The 23,196-nt window shown below is 49.7% G+C and overlaps 1 protein-coding gene across 2 annotated transcripts in view; it reads right to left on the bottom strand.

Annotated features, from left to right (window-relative positions):
- The window catches only part of CHD7 (chromodomain helicase DNA binding protein 7), a 1,412,705-nt gene that overhangs the window by 576,057 nt on the left and 813,452 nt on the right, over positions 1 to 23,196 (bottom strand). For both annotated transcript variants that reach the window (XM_069621097.1, XM_069621098.1), the window contains exon 7: positions 17,969 to 18,024. In XM_069621097.1, coding sequence (XP_069477198.1) covers positions 17,969 to 18,024 — 56 coding nt within the window. The remainder of the gene's footprint in view (positions 1 to 17,968; positions 18,025 to 23,196) is intronic.

Here is a 23,196-nt window from a genome sequence, read left to right as displayed (position 1 = left end):
AAACATTCCATGCACTCCAATCCGTTCCATGCACCCCAACCATTTTATGCACTGCTCCTTTCATTTGTTCTACCCACGTTATCTTTTCTCCATGCATCATTCATCCACATACATCATGTTCACCCGTTCCACCCATACGTCATCCGTTCTATTCAATATATTTGACACATTTTGTCCAGATCCTTTAGCCATCTTGTCCAGATCCATCACCCGTTCCTTCCAACCACTACACCCGCCTCGTCCAGATCCATCACCCGTTCCTTCCAACCACTACGCCCATTCCTTCCACATACAACACCCGTTCGCTCCACACTCTACACCCGCTCTGCACACTACACTCGTGTCAGGCAGAATCCTGTGCAGTTCCCTTACGGAGCACTACAGTATATTAGGACTACAGATGAGAGCAAGAAATCCCCTTGGGTATCAGTCTGTACCACAAATATTTAGTTGGTAGCTGTGGCTGAGCAGTCCAACTTATCTCAAGAGGGAGATGAGCAGTAGTCAGGGTTTACACAATAGGCCTTCAGCACTTTGGTACAAGGAAACACTGACCAAAGCTTTGTATTAAAAAGGAATATATATTTATTTTATACACTACTAGTAAAACACATTTATCACAGTCCTTAAGCAAGTTAAATTCAGTCAAAGAAAGTATACACAACTCCCTAGTTAAATTGTAGACAAGTTTAAGCAAGAGTGAAAACTGAGCAAATCGGCACAGTGGAAACCAAACACAAATGGCACTCTAGCAATTTCTTACAAGGGAGGCTAAACGCAAGTCATATAGAAATAACTTCTTACAGGCCCCAGCAACACTTCCCATGAGTTTGTGAACCAGTTTAGGCAAGGCAGTACATCAGTTTCGCAAATACTTAAATGAAAACTGAGCAAAATGGCACTTCACAAGGTTTAAAAGTGGGAAGGAAGGGGTGGTTATAAGAAGTAGGTGCACCAACACAGTTCTAGTTGAGAAGCAATCTAGTGAAGGCAGTTCTAACAAATTTAGCCAGAGTCAGTGGTACAGGGCAAGGGCCCAGGAGCAAAATGTTCTAGTAGCTGCAGTCAATTCTTTGGTTAACGATTTGAAAAGGTGGATGCAGACGTCAAAAGACAATGTTAAAGTAGAGGGGCAACCAACCCAACAGGTAGGTAAAGGTTTTAAAACACCTTTAGCACTACCACGCAGAAAGGGCGGCCTGGCGGAACAATGTACCTTATAAATGAAGCAGTGGCTCCTGCGGTGGCGGTCGTTCCTGGTAGTTCCCGCAGTTCGGAGGACCCAGCAGAGGAAGAGAGGCTCTCGTCATGGAGGAAGGTTCGAGTTACTGCACTACCCAGGGATGAAACCAGCCGTGGTACTGCCCGACGAATAAAAAGGTATGCTCCTTTAAATCGCGGGCCGGGTGGACTGGTGCCTGGCTATCCTGCCTCCGAGTACAGGGTACTGGCGATTCGATCAAGGAAGGTCCAGGAAGGCGACTGGCAAACTGGTTGACCCCACCAGCTCAAGGGAAGAAGGCTCTTGCAGATGCAGATCTTCTCTCGTCGTGTGGAGAAAAGTGGTGAGACGCTGTAGCAGGGCTTCACTGGTGGTTCAGTCGTTGCAGAGGTCTTTGGCTTCTCTCCTCTTCGGCTTCTTAGTTCCAGTGGCAAAGTCTTTCTTCCAGTCCTCAGGACCCTGCTTTTATGCAAAAAGATCCCCATTCATACAGCCTAGCTGTCACTCACACAGTGGGGTGGTCATCTTGGCGGGAGACTCTCCAGCCTATCAGGATAGAGTGCGACATGGGTTGCTGAGGCAATCCTGTCCAGGGGTCCTACTCCCCCCTCCCACACAATGGAACCACCCCAGACTCAGTGGCGCCGAAAAGAGGGCTTCTCGGCATAAGCCCGCCAAACGGACAAACAAAGGATCCCCGACCTGGGTTATGAGTTTAGAGAAAGACACGAGAAAGAAGTTATATTAAAGTTCTGGCAAATAAAACCTACATGAGTAAAGTTAATATTAAAATACACCGGCGGTATGTTAGAGGCTGTCAGAAAATGTGGTAGCCTCTAACAATGGGAAAATCCCATAGGAAAATATTTGCGGTTGAATATTTACGGTAGTAACCACTGCCACCAGCCAGAAACTTTGAGTGGGACTGTACGGTACCCTCTCGAAAATGAACATAAGGGAAAAACTATTAACCCTTCCCAGTACCTCCATAGTAAGATGGGTTGTACTGGTTTAGTTCACAAAAATTGACTAGTAAAGTCAATGGGGACTTTACATGCCCTGGGAGACAGTCAGTCCGAGGGTATGGAGTCTATATTTGGGGGTCGTTACGACACCCCTGTTACTGCACGGAGGGTGCTGCGTAGCACATGTGAATAAAGATGGTTCTTATGGAGGTGAAGAAAAACCCCATAGACATTAAACACAAAAATAGCCTAGAACACATATAGCAAAAATACCTAAGAGTGGGAAAAAGAGTCTCACTCTTAGCAGGAGAAAAAAACAAACCCTTCAAATCAGGCAAAGCTGCTGGGCGACTCTATAGGTAAGGAAAATTAGCCATAAAATGAGAATTCTCCCCCAACAAGTTCCACATACATCACCCGTTCGCTCCACACTCTACACCCGCTCCGCACTCTACACTCTTTGTGCTTCATCCTTAGGGTTGGAAAAATACTTAGCAAGGACTATTTCCTCGTTGAGGTGGAAAGCAGACAGAACCTTGGGCAGAAATGCCGGGTGTGTCCGCATGACCAGCTTGTCTGTAAGAAAGGTGGTATATGGCTCAGAGGCGACTGGCGCCTGGATCTCGCCAACTCTACAAGCCAAGGTAAGGCCGACTAGTAAGGCCGTCTTGATGGTGACCAACCAGATGTCCACGGACGCCATTGGCTGGAATGGCTTTTGTGCCAGTGCGCCCAAGACCATGTTAAGGTCCCACACCGGGTGCGGTCTCTCGACAGGTGGGCATAGCCTAGCGAGACCCATCAAATGTTTGACGATAGGGTTGGAGGAGGAGAAAATGCCTTCCTCCGAGTTCTTGTAAGCCCCAATGGCTGCAGAATGTTTGCGGCAGGTGTCCACCTGTATGCCTGAATGAGCGAGGTGCGCCGAAAAGGAGAGCACGTCGTCCAAAGTGCAAGCCAGGGGGTCAATTCCCTTGGAGTCTGCCCAGTGGCAAAATCTAGTCCATTAGGTATTGTACTGGGTCCTGGTGGCTTTGCTCCTGGCACCTTCAATGATCTCCAGATTGGCCTGTGAGAGGCTTAGGTGCCAAAGCGTTACCTGCTCAGGTACCACGCCGTGAGGGCTAGTTTCCCTGGCGCAGGGTGGATGATTCTGCCCCCCTGCTGCACCAGAAGATGTGCTGGGCCTGTCGGAAGGTGTATCGGGGGCCCTTCAGAGAGGCTGAGCAGCTCCGAAAACCATGGCCTGGCCGGCCACCATGGAGCTATCAGAATGATGAGAAGTCTGTGAGACTCCTTGATCTTGCAAATTAACCATGTGGATCAGAGGAGTGGGCGGAAAGGCATAGGCTTTCATGAAGGTCAACTGTAGGTGAAATGCGTCGGCCAGCGAGCTGGGGCCCTGACCTTGCCAGGATGCGAACTGGGGACACTTCTTTTTGTGCCAGGTGGCAAAGAGATCCACGTGGGGGTGAACCCACCTGTTGAAGATCTCTTGAATGAACAAGGTAGTTTAGCTGCCACTCGTAATGGTCTGCTCCCAGCCTGTCCGCTTCCAGGATAGATTCCCCCGGGAGGTGAACTACGAGAGGTAAATGGTGTTTTCCAGGGCCTATTCCCACATGCTGATCGCCAGTCTGCACAGAGAAGGGGATCTGGTGCTTCCCTGCTTGTTAACATAGTACATGCTGGTCAAGTTGTCTGTCTGGATGAGGACAACCCTGCCCTTGACAAGTGGTAGGAATGCACTGAGCGCTAGCCAGATGGCATTCAGCTCCAACCAACTGATGTGGTATTCCTGCTCCTGTCGAGTCCAGGTGCTGTGGAACGAGAGATCGTCCAGGGTGGCTCCCCAGCCCTTGAGCGAGGAGTCTGGTGATGGTGGCCTGCGGAGAGGGCGGCCGAAATGGCAGCTGAAGGGGCTTACCCGTCCGTAGGTTGCAGTTCATGGACCACCATGTTAGGTCCGGGTGGAGAGGTGGAGGAACGTTCATCTCGGATTGCGAGCCCCGCTCCTGATTCCATGAGGCTGCGAAGTGCAGCTGAATCCTTCTCATCCTTAATCTTGTGTCCGGCACGGCTAAAAGGACCGCTGCCAGTAGACCCAGGAGATATTGGTACCACCATGCCGAGGTCACCTCTCCGCTGAGGAAGTGGGTGTTGGCCCTCTTGATGGCCGAGATGTTGTCCTCCGATGGGTAGACGCTTGGAGCACGTGTGCCAAATGAGTCCCAGGAATGTCAGTCTTCGTGGGCTGTAGCTGCGACTACTTGAGGTTGAGCGAGAAGCCCAGATCATGCAATGTCTTCATAAGGACATGGGAAGAGTGGTGAACCGCTTCCGGAGATGTAGCCCTGACGAGCCAGTCGTCGAGGTATGGGTAGATATGGAGGCCCTGCTCTCTGAAGGCTATCACAGCGTTCATGAGTCTGGTAAAGACCCTGGGCGCAGAGTTGAGGCCAAATGGAAGGACTTGGTATTGAAAATGGTAGCCCATGATCCTAAACCGTAGGAAAGAACGATGGGGCTGCCAAATCGAACAGGCAGGTACAAGTCCTTCAGGTCCAGGGAGCACATCCAGCCTCACTTGTCCAATGTCTCCGCTATAAAAGATGGCGTAACCGTCTTGAATTTTTGCAGGGGTAGGGAGAGGTTGAGGGTGGAAAGGTCCAGCACAACTCTGAGGCCCGCCTGGCTCTTCTGAATGACGAAAATCCTGGAGTAAAATCCAAAGCCTCGCTGGGAGACTGGAACTTCCGAGCGACCGGATCTCCACCAAAAGAGTTGCTATCCCAACCTGTGGGAGTGGAGAGGAGGAAGGAGGAGAGGCTGGGATAGGAAGGCAGTATCCCGTGGATACTACGGAGAGGATCCAGTAGTCCGCAAAATTCTGGCACCAGAAATGTGCATGGAGAGCAAGCCTGCCCCCCCACCAGAGACACGTGGACCTGAAGGGGCTTGTTCTTTCTTTCCCTCGAAGGCTGAAGCTGAGGAGGGGGGGAGTGGGAAAAGCCCTTAATCCCCCTCCCCACCTTTTGTTGTTTGTGCCGGTTCTGAGACGGCGAGCGGTCTGGCTGCCTGGTTCAGAGTTCCAGGAAGCCGCGGAACCCTCCATTTGTATGACCCTTATTCGAGCGCTGCTGATTGGGTGTACGATTTGGGCGTGCTCTTTGTAGATCTAGAATGCGCTCCTGGACATCCGGGTTGAATTTCGTTGCCCGGAGCCAGGCTGTTCTTCTCATGCCCGTGGCAATGCAGATGGCACGGCCTGAGGTATCGATATTAGCCACTGTGGATTCCATGAGGTCATGCGCCACGAGCTTGGCTTCAGCTGGCCCCGCCTTAAAGCATGATTGGCACTGGGTGGGGAGTTCCAGAAGGAAGTCCGCAATTTCCCACCATAACCTTTGGTTGGCAGCAGCCAGTATGGCATCTGCGTTGGCCTGACGAAGGTGCAAGGATACGTTGGAGTAGATTTTCTTCTTGCCGTGCGCCTCCAAGATCTTCTCCCTGCGTAGCAGCACCGCAGAGGAGGCGGCTGAGGACGACTGGGGCTTGGAGTATAGTGATGCCGCAGCGATCACCGAGGAGGGTGGCTGAGGATGGGTCGAGAGCAAGAGTGAATCCCCCTCCATCTGCCTGTACTTTGCGTCCAGGTGTCGATTGACCGGCTGGACATAGTGGGGCTTGAGCCAACCCTTGTTGGCCAGGGAGACTACATCGGTTTGCAGTGGAGTCTCCGTGTTGGCAGGAAGGCATTGCATGACTTCAGCCAGAACCCCCTCTGCCGGCTGTGCGACCTCGGGTTGGGGGGAGGCCAAAGTACTTAGCCAGGCAAGCAAGACGTTCGTGGAAGGCCCTGGCTGAGGATGGCGTGTCCGGATCCTCGTCCGTATCCTGCAGATCTGGAGGATCCTGTGCAGGAGGAGTAGATGGCACCGGAGGCTGGGGTACAGGGACCGCAGCCTTAGGCAGAGGAGGCGGAGGTTGCGGAGTTGGCTGTGGAGCCGGAGGAGGCAGCTGAACTGGGGTCTGTGGGCCGATGGAAGAGTCTGTGGTGCCGCTAACATGGTGGGGATGACTTCCCCGATGGCGTCTTTGATGATAACCCCCATCTAAGGAGACCTCATGAGGCCGAGGAACATCTCGAAGAGCACCTCTTCACTGGCCAATGAGGTGGCAGGGGGTGCCGACAGGGTTGCGGGGGCTGCTGGTGCCGCTGCATACCCTATCCATATGGACGCAAAGGAAAGCTGCCCTGCGCAAATGAGTAGCCCTTAGGCCACGTACCTGGTTGAAGCCAGTCCCACCTTGACAGTCATTCTTTGCCGAATTCCTGGAATGGCGCCGGGCGGGTGCCTCTTTCTGGTGAAGCTGCCATTTCGTCGAGCTGCCCGCTACGTGCCTGCGACGTGGTGCTCGGCCCACTGGGCCCAGAAAGTCCAAGACTCTGGGTAAAAGAACGTTCCGGTCCCTTGAACCTGCGCCCGGGAGGATCCCTCGACCTGAAGGCTGGTAGCTGCAGCAGCCTCGGTGCATGTGCATGTAGAAGGACCTGGCCGGTCCCTCCCGTGCAGGAGAGCCCCTGGGAAGGAGTCTCCCTTGCAGGGTGCACTGGAAAATATCAGCCCTACCTTGGACCTGGTTCGGTGCTTCACGAAGTTCTTGAGATCCTCTGGAGGTGACCTCTGGAAGAGCTCCCTCCACCTGGCTAGTCTGTTCTTCAGCGGCTTCGAGGACAGCAAGTCACACGCCGAACATGATTGCCAACCGTGGTCTGGGCCAAGGCAACGTAGCCAGAGGATGTGGGGGTCTGAAGTTGGGAAGAGCCTGTTGCAGGATGACACCTGCTGAACCCTGTAGAAGTCGACATGCACCGGGGAGGAGCGCGACGCCTGAGTACCTGAATGATGAATAAGACAAAAAAGACAAAGAAGTATCCGGGCTTGGAATTACATGGCCGAAGCCAAACCCAGGAGTGCTGGTGAATTCAGCCTGTTCCCGTCATCGTGGAAAAGGGGACAGGTGTGGCGGCGGAGTCAGGGCAGCGCATGCTCCCTGGCCCGCACCTCTAAATTTTAAGGGGAAGAAGGTTTTTTCTGGTGAAAAAGGTTCCGTCGTCCTTTGGAAGGGACGCCCATACAGTAAGGAGGAAAGGGGATGGGACGTAAAAGTATGATAAAGTACTAGACTACCTTTTTCTACAGCCTCCTGTCTCATATGTGAACTCTACCCTGCCCCCTTTCCCTCTCTTTTCTGTTCTTTTCTGATTTTTGCATCCTTCTGCCTTTCCATATTCTACGGCCTCTGCCGTACCTCGCTTTCTTGTGCAACCTCTACCCTGCCCTCTTTCCATCCCCAGCCGCCTCCAACCCCGATTGGCCTTTCCTTCAGAGGAAGGGAAAACCTCCTTCTGGGACTGTTGTAGGTCAAAGGATCGAAAACAAAAGAATCGAATGCCTTTTTTTTACACCAAAAGGACCAAAAAAAGGGTCCATTTTTTTATGGGGGGTGCCCCCCAACCCCTGTTTTCTTTTAATACTTTTTATGCACACAACTTAAAAAATATATAAATAAAAAAACATTTGATCTTTTTTTTCCGGTCCTTTTGGATTGGAAAAAAAAGCATTTGATCCTTTGACCGGACACCTTCTGGGACCAGGACTGCGGCCCCTGTGAGCTCACTGGTTCCTGCTTTTTTACTGTTCCTTTCTGCTGTTTTCATCCTTCTTCTGCCTTTCCTTTTTCTAGGTCCTCTGCCGTACCTGGCTTACTAGTGCAACCTCTCTCCTGCCCCCGTTCCAGCCTTGCCTACCCCCAGACTGGCCTTTCCTTGAAAGGAAGACAAAATCACCTTCTGGGACCAGGACCGCACTACTCCATCTTGCCCCCCAGAGCGCTGTGAGTGGACCTACAGCCCTATTTTGTTCAAACAGCCAGGGCAGCTCCCTGCCCGTTGCAACCCCCTCGCCAAAGGGCCCCAGGGCAAAGAGCAGCTCCCACAGAAGCAGCTACAGATGGTGCCTGCCAGAGAAGCAGGTAGCCACCAACCAGCAGCAACAACAAAGTGTGGTGCGGGCAGGGGGCACAGCAATCACTGCGCCTCACTAAACTGGCCCACCTCTCTCGAATCTTATATTCCCCACCACCCAAGAGCTAATAGCCTGCGGGTACCCATTTCTAGTTAGCAACTGTTGCCCCCATATAGACTCACGGAGTTGTGAGCTGTGTTGCCTAAGCCTTGTCTCACATCTAGGAGAACTGTTAGTTAACGATCTCACATCTAGGTGGACTGTATGAATGTGCTAGCTACTCCAGGCAGTGAATATTAGCTTGCATCACATCTTGACAGAAATACAAGTTACTTACCCGTGTAACGTTCTTTCGACTGGATGTCCCTCCCACGTATTCCTCATCTTATGTTATCTTCATTTTCAGCTTTAGTCGCTTCAGGAAAATAATTCTCTAGGCAGAGGGCGCTGTGAATCGAGACGAGTCGAAAGAACGTTACCACGGATAAGTAACTTGTTCTTCAAATGGATTGTGTCCTCCCACGTATTCCTCATCTTTGATAGACTCCCAAAGCAGTATTAGGTTCTTTTGGAGGAGGGAGTAAGAATTGAGAGTGGTTTGTCCAGAATGGAGCAAAGAACTGCCTTCCCAATTATTCCTTCATTGTTAGAAATGTCTAAACAATGTTTTGTGAATGTGTGGAAGATGGACCAGGTAGCTAGCTGCCTCACAGATGTTCTTTATCGGAACTCCCCTGTGAAGGGCAGAAGAATTTGCCATGCCCCTAGTGGAATGAGCCCTTAAACCTTGTGGAGGAACTTCCCTGCTAGCCTGTAGCACTCTAAAATAGCCAGTATGATCTAAATGGATAGAGTATTTTGCCAGGATGAGTTGGAGGGAGAGAGCAAAAGAAAGCAAAAGAAAGCAAAAGAAAGCAAAAGAAAGCAAAAGAAAGCAAAAGAAAGCAAAAGAAAGCAAAAGAAAGCAAAAGAAAGCAAAAGAAAGCAAAAGAAAGCAAAAGAAAGCAAAAGAAAGCAAAAGAAAGCAAAACCTCTTTGTGGAAGACTTATTGGATGGCAGATGGACATGTACCATGTCATCCTGGATAAATCTAAGGAAATAAGGATCATGGATTCCACAAACTTCTCAAACTCCAGATCACGAGGAATGAAGGGGACTGGAGTAAATGCATACAGGAGTAGAAACTCCCAGTCCACTACGAAAGCGTCCCCTAGAGCTGCTCTTGGAGCAAATTCCCTGGAACAACAGCTCACACTTCCTTTGGACACTGGTCGCGAACAGATCCACTTGAGGAGTTCCACAATGGGTGAAGATCTCTTGAAGGACTTCCTGAGCTAGTTCCCACTCATGGAAGACTGTTCTGCCTGCTCAGAGCATCCGCCGCCGTCTTCTCTCCGGCTAAGTGAACTGCTGATAGAGAGACTCCTCCTTGAATTGCCCAGAACTAGAGCTGCATTGCTTCCCTGCACAGTGGTAGTAACCCTACGCCTCCTCTCTTATTGAGGTAGTACATGGCCACTGTGTTGTCCGTCATTATCGGGACTTTCTTTCCCCATACAGAGGACAGAAAGGCCTTTCAGCGCTAGTCCGAATGCCCTCAGCTCTAAAAGGTTGATTTATAGTTTGGACTCAGATGTAGACCAATGACCGCCGATTGTCAGATCGTTGGCGTGGGCTCCCCACCCCGTGAGCGAGTTGTCAGTCACTATTGTTCTCGCCGGCCATGGTTGCCAAAAAGGTTCTCCCTTCAGAATGTTTTCCTCACAGGCCCACCACAGAAGGTCCTGTGAGACTCTGCTCGGGAGGTCTGACATCCTGCCTGGGAATTGGGACCACTGCGTTCTGAGAGCCAATTGAAGGGATCTCATTCTCAGGTGGGTCTCTGGCACCAGAACAATGCAGGATGCCATGAGACTGAGCAACCTCAAAAAGTCAAAGGCTGGAAGACGCTGGGCCCTCTGAAACTTGGTGACCAAACCTAAAATGTCTCGAGCCCTCACCTTAGGCTTTTCCCAAGGATGCATCCAGGACTGCTCCAATAAACTGGAGTCTCCAAGATGGTATCATATGAGACTTCTTGTAATTGGGAGAGAAGCCAAGTCTGTGGAAGCAGTGGCAGGTGATACAGAGATCTTCTTGGGCCTGTTGGGTGAATGTGCCCTGATCAGCCAATCGTCCAGGTAGGGGTAGACTTGAATTCCCACCCCCACCCCCACCCTCTTATCCTGAAACTTGCTACCATTACTGCCATTAACTTGGTGAAAAACACATGGGGTGGCGGTCAGCCCAAATGGCAGAACTCGAAACTGATAATGAGAACCGCCAACGGCAAACCTCCGGTACTTCCTGTGCTTGTGATGGATTGGCACATGAAAGTAAGCATTCTGAAGGTCCAACAATACCATCCAATACTGGAGCTGGATGGCCTGAAGGATCTGAGAAAGTGTGAACATCTTGAACTTGTCCTTCTAGGGGAGTTTGTTCAACTAACGCAAGTCCATGATGGGTCTCAATCCCCAGTCTTTCTTTGGGATAAAAAAAATGAGGGGAATACCATCCCTTGTTCCTCTCTGCTACAGGCACTAGCTCTACAGCGCCTCTCCAGCAAGGACAAGATTTCCCGCGCAAGGAGCGGATCCGGAAGCTTCAAAGAGTTTCCCCGGTGGATTGTCGTGAGGCCGCTGAATGAAGGGAAGACAGTAGCCGTGGCTATGGTATCACGAACCCACGCATCTGAAGTAATGGCCCGCCACTCTTCGATATGCAGCGATAGCCTGCCCCCAACCGACGAACCATGGGACATGGCCTCAGGACTGTTTGGAAGCGGCTGCGGCACTGCCTGAAGGCAAAGAGGGCTGCCTGAGCGGCTTTGGCACCTTGATTTCCCAGACCACCACAGGTACTTTTTCACTGGCCCCTTTGACTGGCAGTCCCTCTCGTTCTACCAAAGGAAGTAGTAACGAAAATAACCTCTCCTCCACTGCTCTCTCCTAGGACGAAAAGGTGGAGGTTGACGCGCTGCAGCGCTTAAAGATTTTTCCGCAGCTTTTGAGGTTTGCAACCTCTTAAGGCTCTCGTCAGCCTTGGTGCCAAGCAAATGTGTGCCATCAAAGAGCATGTTCAGAAGACTGGCCTGCACATCTGGAGCAAACCCCGACTTCTGCAACCACGCAAATCTGCGTATAACGGTGTTCGCAGCCATGGATCGGCTAACACGGTCAGCAGTATCCAAACCCAACTGAAGGGATTCGCACATGGCATCCTTGCCATTTTGCACGAGAGCAAGGAACCCATCCCTTTCTTCCCCCTCGGGAATATGCTCAGTCGCTAAAGAAAATTCCACAGTGTGTGTGAAAACCTTGCCAAGGTACACGTGGAGTTGGCCGCTTTCAAGGCCATGCTCCCAGCAGAAAGTACCTTCCAGGCCCAACTGTCGAAGCGCTTGTCCTTATCTAGAGGGGTGTAGGGTACGCCCCCTGCCTCGAGGTGGCTGTAGCCGCCTGAAACACCAAACTCTCAGGAATGGGGTGAGTAGATTAATAGCTTGGGTCACTAACGGAAATGCAGTATTTCTTGGTCAAAGACTTAACAGCCGGAAGAGATTCCGGGGACTGCCAAGCAGCTGCCACACTTTTCTGCAAGGCAAGATGAAATGGCAAAACAGCGTCAGAGCACGGGCCTTGATCTAAAATGTCTGTTAAATCATCCTGCACAAAGTCTTCAGGAAGACTGGACCAGCTCAGATACTCAGACCCTCGTCATGAGCCTCCTGTACGAAGACTCTGCATGAGCCCCAGGCCTACCGAATTCCACTTCCGGAGAAGTGTCCAACCCACTGGCATCATGGAGGGTCTGCCGCAACTCCAACTGACTCCAGAAAAAAGTGGATCCTCATCCAGGTCACCAGAGTCCTCAACCTCAGACCTTTCTTCCTCTTCATAATCTCATCCAGAGGGAGTTGAAACCAAGGCCTGGGGACAGAAGAGGGCCTGGAGGCAAAAATTGGCTGCACAGACTTCCCAGTAGCCTTCCCTGAAAGCGCTTATAGCGCTGAAGGCTAAGCGTCGACAACCTCGATGTGAGCGCCAAAGGCTTCGGCGTCGACACGGCTGGTACGATGGCAAAGTGTCGACATCTGAGTTGGACTGACAAGGCGCCGACAGCGTCGATGCTGTCAGAGACGTCAATAGGTAGCTGCGGTCTCGCTGGGGACGAGGACCGAGACCTAGAGAGGCGTCTCTCGTGACTTTTCAAATCCTTGTCTGTACGGGACCTCGAAGGCTCCCGATGCGAGTCGCTAAGCGGACCCGAGCCTGACAGCGTTCTTCAAAGGCCGCCCATTCCTCTGGAATCGAGGGCTTCGTTGGACATGTAACCTTCCTCGAGGCACCCTCCTCGGAGAAGGACGGGGAAGGCGACCATAGATGGCGCTTCCTAGAGTGCCGGGACGAGGATGACGATTGGCGGGAACCACTCCGGGACCCAGATCCCCGGGACTCCTTCCGATGCAGAGAGTCGCCCCTCGAGTTGTTGGTGGAAACCCCCTTGGACTTGGAAGTTCGGGACTTAACAGACTTAGAACCCCTATCTACCTGGGGCTTCCTGGCCTTGGCAGTCAGCGACTGGCATTTCGTGCAGTCCCGGCAGGTCTTGAAGCCAGATCGCGGAGTCGGAGGGGTTGAAGAGAAAGACATAACGAACACACGAGGCACGCCGAGTCTCATGAAGTTAACACGTTCGCGAAAAAACGGAGCTGAGGCTATGGGCGCCGTGCGTTCTATTTATAACATCCGGTGACGTCGGCAGAGGCCTTCAAGGGACATCGACCCGACATCATTGACGCAGACGCCCTCTGCCGGAAAAGTTCCAAGTGCACAGCTGTGGACATTACATGTCAAAGATGTGGAATACTTTGGAGGACACAATCCATTCGAATTTAAACTTTGAAAGGGCACATGTGGAATTAGCAGATTTCAAAGTCATTCTGCTAGCAGAAAGATTCTTTGCCCAAGAACCAATGAGTTGGTCATCCCTATCTGGGGGTATGGTTGGAAACGCAGCTTGCTTGGAAGCAGATGTAGCTGCTTGTACTACAAGGCTTTCCAGAGTTGGATGTGTTGTCAGGTAGACAGGGTCGCTACTTGATGGCCTGCATTTTGTCATTTTCTTTTTACTGCCGGGCTGCACTCTGGAGCCTCCTAGTTTGCTGCAACCCTTTTTTTTGCAGTGCCCCATGGAATGATATAGGGTTATGACCTTTGTCCGAAATGTCTGTCAGGCTGTCTTGTTCAAAAGCAGGAGATAGTCTACTCCATCCCAGGAATCCCCCCACCCCCCCCGACATTAGGCTTCTGTAAGATGCATCTGCATGATATGAGTTACTCACCGTAGTGACTAACGTACTCTTAGTCCCTAGTCCCCTTTCCTCCATACTGCAAGGGCGTTCCTTCCAATGGACTGGAGAAGGAACCTTTTTCTCCAGAAAAAAACCTTTCCTTTTAAATTTAGAGGTGCGCTGGGGTGCGGCCTGGGGAGCATGCACTGCCCTGACTCTACCCTCCGGCGCCACACCCCAGTCCCCATAGATGCATCAACAATAGATTAAAATAGCCTAATGACACCAGTTTTATTAGGGTGGGGTTGGTAGGACGTATGGAGGAACGGGGACTTAGGACTAAGAGTATGTTAGTCACTAAGGTGAGTAACTCAATTACTCTTAAGTCCCGTCCCCTTTCCTCCATACTGCATGGGCGATTACAACTGAGTGTAGCCCCAGGGTGGAGATGAGACCCTCCTTAAGCAAACAGGTTTCTAAGAACCGCTTGTCCGAAAGCCGCGTCTGCTCTAGAACTGGCATCCAAACAGTAGTGCTTGCAGAAAGCCGAAGGGGTGGCCCCTGCTTATGACTTGCCAGGGGACATGCCGCTGGAAACCGATGGCCGTTACCTTGGCTCTGACCGCGTGGGCATGCATGTTGGCCAGCAGTGGCTTATGCTGTTCCTCGTAAGCTTCCTTGATGGCCGAGACCATCCAACAGGCTATGGAGACCTTAGAGGCATGATACCCCGGTCTTGATCCGCCAAAGGTGACAAAAAGTGCATCCGACTTTCTGAAGCCCTTGTCCTGTCCAAGTAGAATTTCAGGGCACGCTTGACATCCAGGCAGTGTAGAACTCATTGCCTCATCTTTGGGCTCTGCAAAAAACGTGTGTAGCACTATTTCTTGGTTCAGATGGAATGCGGAAGGCACCTTGGGCAAGAATGCTGGGTGTGTCCGCAGGACTACTTTATCCCTGTGAAACGTAGTATATGGCTCTGAGGCGACCAGCGCCTGTATTTCGCCCATTCTGCGAGCCGAGATGAGGCCTACTAGCAAGGCCGTCTTAATGGTGACCAGCCTGATGTCCGCAGATGCCATTGGTTCAAATGGTTTGTGCGCCAGAGTACCCAGAACTATGTTGAGGTGCCACACAGGGTGCAGCCTCTTGATGGGCGGGTAGAGTCTGGCGAGTCCTGTCAAAAGTTTCCAGACAATCGGGTTGGAAGAGGAAAAGATCTCCTCCGAGTTTCTGTAAGCCCCAATGGCTTACAAGTACGTGCGCCAAGTGTCCACCTGCACGCCTGAGTGGGCGAAGTGCGCCGAGAAGGAGAGCACGTCATCCATGGTACATGCAAGGGGGTTGATGCCCTTTGAGTCTGCCCAATAGCAGAACCTGGTCCACTTGCTCTTATACTGGGCCCTGGTAGACTTGCTCCAGACGCCCTGTATGATCTGGTACCTCCCTGCTTGTTAACATCGAACATGCTGGTCGAGTAGTCTGTATGAGGATGACCTTGCCCTCTATAACCGGAAGGCTGGCTCTGAGCGCAAGCCAGATAGCCCTCAGTTCTAGCCAATTGATGTGGTACACCTGCTCCTGCCGGGTCCAGGTGCCATGGATGCAGTGGTTGTCCAGGGTGGCCCCCCAACCCTCGAGAGAGGAGTCTGTGGTGATGGTGACATGCGGGGTAGGTTGCCGGAAAGGCTTGCTCAGCCGAAGGCTGCAGTCCCTGGACCACCATGTGAGGTCCGAGTGAAGTGATGGAGGAACGTTCATATCTGACCGAGCCCCGCTCCTGGTTCCAAGAGGCTGCAAAGTGCAGCTCTATCCTCCTCATCCTGAGTCTCTTGTGGGGGACAGCCAAGAGGACTGCTGCCATGAGACCCAGTAGGTGTTAGTACCACCAAGCCAAGGTCACTTCTGTGCTGAGTAAGTGTGCTGTGGCCCTCTTGAGGGCCGTGATCTTGTCCTCCGAGGGGAAAAACTCTAGGAGCACGTGTCCCAGATGAGACCCCAAGGTGGTCAGTCTATGCGTGGGCTGCAGCTGCAACTTCGTGAAAAACCCAGCTTGTGCAGCGTGTTCATAAGCGCGTGGAAAGTATGGTGCACTGCTTCCGGAGATGTTGCCCTGACCAGCCAGTCAAGGTACAGGTAGATGTGGTGGCCCTGCGACCTGAGGAGGGCCGCCACTGTGATCAGACTGGTGAAGACCCTGGGGGCCGAGTTGAGGCCGAAAGGAAGCACCTTGAATTGGAAATGGTAGCCCATGATCCTGATCGTAGAAAAGAACGATGAGGCTGCCAGATCGGGACGTGTAGGTACGCGTCCTTCAGATCCAGGGAGTACCTCCAGTCTCCCTTGCACAATTTCTCCGCTATCAAAGCTGGCGTAACCATCATGAATTTTTGTAGAGGTAGGGAAAGGTTGAGGGTGGAAAGGTTGAGGGTGGAAAGGTCCAGCACAACTCTCGGGCCCGCCTGGTGGTTCTTCTGAATGGCGAAAATCCTGGAGTAAAAGCCCAAGGCTCGCTGGAAGGCTGGGACTTCCTCCACTGCCTGGCTCTGGATGAGCGACTGGATCTCCGCCAAAAGAGTTGCTGGCCCAACCTGTGGGAGTGGAGGGGAGGAGAGGCTGGCATAGGGAGGCAGTACCGCGTGGAGGCTACAGAGTGGACACACAAGCATAAATCAACTACCCCTTTCTCAATCCGCCTTCTTCCAACTTTTAGGTGTAGTATTTGGTCTTTCATGTGAATCACAAAGTGACAGACAACAAGGTAAAACTAATGTTAAATCATACACATTTAATTCAAATTGTCTAAAAAATATTTTAAAACTGAAGAGAAAAAAAGCCCAGTCATTTTCAATGATTCAATTTCATTTTATAACTGCTGGAGGACGCCTGCTGCCACTCCTGGACCATTGGTTTGCCTGGTGATGAACTGCTGGTGAAGCCCTGCCGCTGTGATGAAACTCCAAAATCGTATTGCAAGGACGACTTCTCCCCTTGAGTTGGTGTGACCAATCAACTCCAAAGTAATCCACCTGGACATCATCTCGGAGCTGGTTGAATTTCCACAGAGTTGCTGCTGGAAACCGAATAGCCAGGGAGAAGAACGCCAGATTGTGTGCGTTGCTTTTAAGTTGGCAAGAGTGCCAGGAAGATCCTCCGGACTCCCAGGAGGCAGGACTGAACAAGCCTGAGCCCCCTCACAGTGCGGGACCTTAGAAGCAAGGAAAGTCCATATCGACAGCCAGGAACCACAGTGTTGCTATTTGCGGTAGTCGCGAGGAGCTGAAACACTGAAGTGCCATTTGTTTGAAGATTGACAGTTGCGAGCGGTGACCGTCCCATTACAGTGCAGTAGTCCCCAGAAGTCCTTCCTCTTGTCCCCACGACTGAGGCCCAGGACAGCGAGATCTGCAGAGCTGCACAGGAACAAGAGTCACTTGCTGCACTTTTTCTTCAATCCAAAGGTAATGTAAAGTCTGAGAGAACTTACCTCTGGTCATGATGAACACAGTGAATCTTGAGAAGTTCTAGAGAATCTTGGTTAAGCATTCAAGAAACTAGCAATAACAGGGGACCATCTATTTGCAGTAATTCACCTTGAGGACAATCCATAGGTCGAAACACATCTCGGCTGTGTTGAACAGTGTCAATAAATCAGTTCTTTTTGAGGAATTACTTCAGATTGTCACATTGTAATACGTGTGTTTTGATAGATTGTGGAATTATTATATATATTCATGGTCATAGCGCTGTTAGTCAGCATACATTTCTTTTTTGCTATTATCCATATTGGGGCACAAGGGGTGCCTCCGTATGCTGCATACTGCTGCTACTTACCATTTTTTGAGTTCAGGTGACTAGCGCATCTCATTGTTTGGTAACAACCCGCTACCTTTGTAACCCTTTAACTATGTATATGTTTTCTATTTGGCACATGTAAAGGAGAAGTAATGTTTTACTACTCGCTTTAAATTCAAACCTAAGATAGCCAGCTAAAATGGGAAGACAAATTCCCACTCCTGTTACTTTGCCTTTTAAAAATTATAATCTGTATAAATAATGGATTTACTTGCAGCAATCCTACAAAATGGGGCATACATCAAACCCAAGGGGAGGAAGACTAAACAATTCACACCTGCCTGTAGAAAACAAATTTGTTAATTCAACAAGGGGTTTCATAAAAATCTATTTTTTTTAAAACCCTTCCCATTCAGTGAAAGTCACCCGTTGGGGTCTGGTTACAAGAAAACTTAAGAGCATTAGATTACTTTTTTTTAAAATCAGGCAGATTGTGAATGACTGAAAAGGCAGATGATTTTTGATTTGCAAGTACAGAGGTATACTAGAACTTTGGAAATGTGATTGTTGGCATGATAAACAAAAGGAGCGGGTGGCAAGTGAGTATAAATGACTTACAAGTTTTTGTACTTGACATAGAACTCCTCTACTTCCACTTCCTCTTCAGACTCCATCTGAAACACAAACCAATAGGTGGGTAGTTTCAAGTCAAGCACTTAATACAATAAAACCGGTTTAAAGGTAGGAAAGATTTAAAAAAGCAAGATGTTTAATGGTTTGGGGACATTCATACAGCAGCTTTCCCGTACCAAACAAAAATGCAGCTTACTTCATCATCCAACTACAATCGGACCACCCTGTACATTTTTTTTTTTTTACAAAGATCACTAAATGGCATGATCCGACCATCATATTTTTTCATTCATAAAGTGCACAAAAAAACCCAAGGCATCGAGGCATGAATCCCCTAGTGAAGTACAACCCTTTCTGACCAACGGCATTCTTCCTGTGGTGCAACACAGTCCCTTCAAAATAAGTTTACCCGATAAAGATATTAAATTCAAAAATAGTTGACACTAACTCGAGTATGTAAGGTGTGAATTGATGTAGGAAAACAGGATCAATAGTAACATCCACCCACAAGACATTTAATAAATTCGGTTCCTGTACCATTTCTCGTATTTTCTAATTGGGAATATCTTAATTGTTACGACGCCACCAGGACACAGCATGCTGCAACTATGCTGTGTAAGGATAGTTTTTTAAATCCGGAACACCTAGCTCTACACTGTCATATGGTAGCTTCAAAGCTGCTGGTGCAATTCACAAAGTAAGACTTCTCCACAGCATTCACTGTGTCTAGCCCTTTAAAGAGAAATCCAGGCAAAATCATAGGCATGACTTAAAACAAATACAATTGTTTGGGATGGATTACCATTTTGGATAGCGTCATCATGCCCATGTGCAGGATTTTATATTCATCAGCCTCATCCTTGAAAAATAGTTTACCTCACTTGCCACCACAAGCGCCTCCACCCATTCCTGGCTCTCCAATGTCCCCAAGTCCCTTTCCCATTTTTCTTTCCGTTGCATTCAAGCGGGGGGATGGGAAATTGATAACCTGGAAGAGCCTGGATATCCCATTGTCCGATAGCTTCTCCAAGAAGAGATTGACCTGCAAGGTGGTGTGCCATGGGGAGGGGGGGAGGGGGGGTGTGGGGGATGGCGGCTCCAGAATATCAAATTCCTCCCCAAATTGGGCTGTCATTGCATGAACTAACCATATATGTGTGTATGCATCTACCTGTGTCAGTCTGTTTGTGTCCCTCAGGGCTTGAAACATCAGTCTATCATCTTCTTTCACATCGCCCGCTTCAGTTATTGCCTTCCCTGTCCAGCGTGGTTGACTCCCTAATTTACTTAAATCTTTGATGCCTGGATTGTCCCATAGTGGATGCTGCCTATTGGTCTTCTCTTTCCACCCCATGCTCCTTGTGACTTCCTCCCGTATCTGTAAATGTTTGCCCTGCAAGGGGAAGGCGTTTCCAACAAGGGCTCCGATACATCTGCGTCGGGTCTTTCCCAGCCATGCATGCCAACTCTAGTCTGGTATAGGAGAAGTGCCCGCCCTCTCTGAATAACCATTCGTTGGCTACCACCAGTTGGGCTGCCCAATAGTATAGTTCCACCTATCCCCCGGCCCACATTGATCTCTTTGGTGTCGTTATTGCGATCCAGCGGTACTAGTGGCCCCACGTGATCCATCTGGGTATTTTCACAGGAGTGTTTTGTACCACTTTCAGTAATCTGGGAAGAGCCAGCATTTTGAGCAGGTTAACTCGCTTGGCATCCTCTCAATTTATAAATTATTGGGTCTAGATTACATTCTAGGAATCTTGTATCCTCCCGGTGCACCTGCATTACCAGGTATTTAAATCCATCCTGGTGCACTCGCAAGGGATTGCCCCCTTCGAGTGGACCAGATTGACTTAAATATCTGGGAATGCAGGTGCCCTGGGAGGATACAAAATTCCACTCCTCCTGTTATTGGCATCAACACTGATTTATCCCAGTTTAGTCCACTGTACATCCAAACTCACTTAGCATATCTACTACCCTTGGACCCGATCTTTCCGGATCCGTCAGGTATATGAGCAGGTCTTATGCATATAGGGCTACCTGGTCCTCGCAGTTAAATGGTCATCTAAACCCTTATATCTGTGGGTCAGCCCTAATCTGTTCTGCTAGAGGTTCAATTGCTATGAATAACAGTAAGAGCGACAACAGGCATCCCTTGCTGGTACCCCTCTGAAGTGGGAATATATGGGATGTGTGTCATATTACCATTACCCAATCCCTCAGTTGCAAGTATAGAAGCTGCACCAATTTAAGGAAGTTGCGTCCTATACCCACCTTCACCATTGCAACCCACAGAAAGTTCCAACCCACAGAGTCAAGCGCTTTTGTCTGAATCTAATGCCATGACATCATGGGGTCTTTCAAGTGACTTGGACAGGGCTAAGGCGTTGTGAAGCCTACGCAGATTCCCCCTTGTGGCTCTTCCAGGTACAAAGCCGCACTGGTCTGAGTGTACTAGCCTGCCGATCACTCCCAGTTATCTATTTGCCAATACCTTTGCCAGCACTTTGGCCTAGACGTTTAACAAGGATATGGGTCAATAAGATGAGCATTTTTTCGGTGGCTTACCCTTTTTGTGAACAAACACGATCGTGGCAGTTCTCACATCACTGGGGAGCTCCTCTCTATCCTGGCTTTCTTTGAACATGGGCAATATTGGTTCTCCTATTTTATTCCCCATACATTTCCAAAACTCATCCGGGATCCTGTTTCAGCCCTGGCGTTTTCTCCCCGACTACAGACTATTTACTGCCTCCTGTAGCTCCTCTATTGTAACATCTGTTTCAATCGCCTGTCTCGCTTGTTAATCTAGCGCTGGCATGTTAAGTATCTATCTCCATCGTATCTCTGTATAGGGTTTGGTAGTAGTCTGCGAATTCCCTTGCAATGCTGTCCCCTTCCAAGTGAACTAACCCTCCCCAATCTCTGAAACCCCTCACCAATCTCGACCCTTCCTCCTTCTCTAGGAAGGCCTACACGTGGCCCCTTATTTTCCCCAGCTCATACAGGTGACTCTTCTTGCCCAGATGCTTGTCGGGCCTCATTTGTTGATGCTGCCTTATATTTCTATATAAAAGCAAAGGCATACCTTCAAACTGACTCACTATCCTTTAAAGATTCCTGCTGCCAGCGCCTTGCGTAGCCGACAAAGCCAAAAACAAAAACAAAATGAGGAGGTGCTTTAATTTAAAAGCAGTTTTACAGTTGTATTCATGCAATTTTGTTACAATTACATTTCTGTACCAGAGGATTCCCAATCAGACAATGGGGAATAATTCATGCATGGGAATCCATGAAAGATCCAATGCTTCATTTATTTCAACAAAGGAATGCAACACACCCTACCGGTGGTCGTTCCCCTAAGGTATTCTTCAGGAGGTCCATTTCATCGCCCTGAACATGTTACAGTTCCAAATCCTGCAGCAGCGCTTTTCAAAACGGTGGTACATCTAACCTGTTCATCTGTCAGAGAATTGGCGGTAGGGGTTTCAGTATTATCTGGAAGTCTATTGGGTAACATATGGCTTCCTGTCCCTGGTAATCCTGGGTTTTTTCCTTTCCTCCTCCCTCAATGTGCTCCACAAGGTCATCCAGGCGTATGTTTACTCTTGGGCACTTGGATAATAGCATCTCCTTAAGGGCTCATCTTTTTCTCATTTGGGATGTTTACTACTAAGGGGAAAAGTATAAATTGTTTTAGCGTATCCCTGAAGGAAGTGCTGAGTGATGGGAGTTGTGACTAATCTGGAGACTGGGTCCCTTCTTCCCTAGGGGGAGCCACCCCTTTTAAGACTAGGAAGGTGAGCCTACTCAGCAATCCCCCTCTCAACCCCCCCCCCCAGTGTTTGGGAAAACAGGATTTCACTGGGAGGGACTCCCTTCTTTGGGACAAAGACTCACATGGGACCTCTCAATACGCAAGGTATTACCTGCCTACATAGGAGTAAGAAGTAATGACAATACCGCTGTTTGACTCATGGTAATGCTGAACTGTCCACATGCTTGACAATCTGTGGTCAATACGCCCCTTTTAAAATATCAGAGCAAGAATAAAGTGCCAACAACCCTTGAATGAGGGAGGAGAAACCCAATGCGGGGCGAGCCTCAGATGAGAGTACTCGGCAAGGTGCGGAGTCGTGCAGAGAAGCAGAGCCAGCTACAGCGCAGAAGGAAGCAGACACCCAAGGGAGATGTCCGCCAGACGAAGCGAACCAGACCTGGATGCACAACCACATACAGGATGTGGTGGGCCTGGAGCCCGAAAACAGATGCAGAGTCCGGGGACAAAGGGAGGACTGGGTTCTCCACTCTCAGACAAAGAGCAGAGGTTATCAGAACGCAAAGATCGCTAGTATCCAGTACCGAAGAGCGCCAAGCCATGGAGAACGCAGCCATCGCTTATGAGCCAGACCCTCATGGGAGCAAGCACAGCAAAACAGCAGATACGCAGGTTGCCCAAGTCAGAGGTAGGAGAAGAGGAGAGAAGAGGGGAGTGGAACAGACTGCCCTAGCTCCATCCAAGGGTCACAAGGACCGTAGAGAAGCGAGCACAAGAGGTAGGGTTAAAGGTGTCACAGCTGCATAAACCTCGAGAAGGGCAACAGAGACCAAAGATAAATAAGAGCCAGGAAGCCGAAAGGGGTCATTGTGACCCTAAGACTTAAGTGAGATATTGGGTCAGGCAAACCCAAAGGAGCCACAAATGCACGATAAGCAGTGAATAGCAGTTATGATGAGAGCACGGGGGTACCCAAATGTTGGTCAAAGTGGGGAGAGATCGACAAAATTGGCAGAAAGGGATCAGGTAAATATCCATCCACCTGAAGAAATGTGGACATTTTATTTTTACAGGAATTTGATTTTTTTGTGGGAACTTGAAACAAGAGCGCAGGGGCACTCAACCCATTTTCTTTGACATTTTGTAAGTGGTATGGCCAGTTTAGTGTATAGGTTTGGCCCTAGGACTATAGACAAGGACCTTAATTTAGTTATGAAGGTAACTCCCTTTTAGCAATAGGGTTAGTTTTATTTGTTTATTAACATTCATACAACGCACAGCAGCCCTGAAGAATCGTGGCGCTGTTACATATAATCATAACTGTTTACAGAAGAAAGCATACTTAATTAAATGACAGTGTGTTTGGATATACAAACTTAGATACAGGAATTACATAGGACATGACATTGTGTAGGATGTACCTACTTGG

This window comes from Ambystoma mexicanum, chromosome 5q (genome assembly GCF_040938575.1).
Source record: "Ambystoma mexicanum isolate Mex_15411 chromosome 5q, UKY_AmexF1_1, whole genome shotgun sequence".
NCBI classification, from domain to species: Eukaryota; Metazoa; Chordata; class Amphibia; order Caudata; family Ambystomatidae; genus Ambystoma; species Ambystoma mexicanum.
This window is presented reverse-complemented; position numbering and strand designations above follow the sequence as displayed.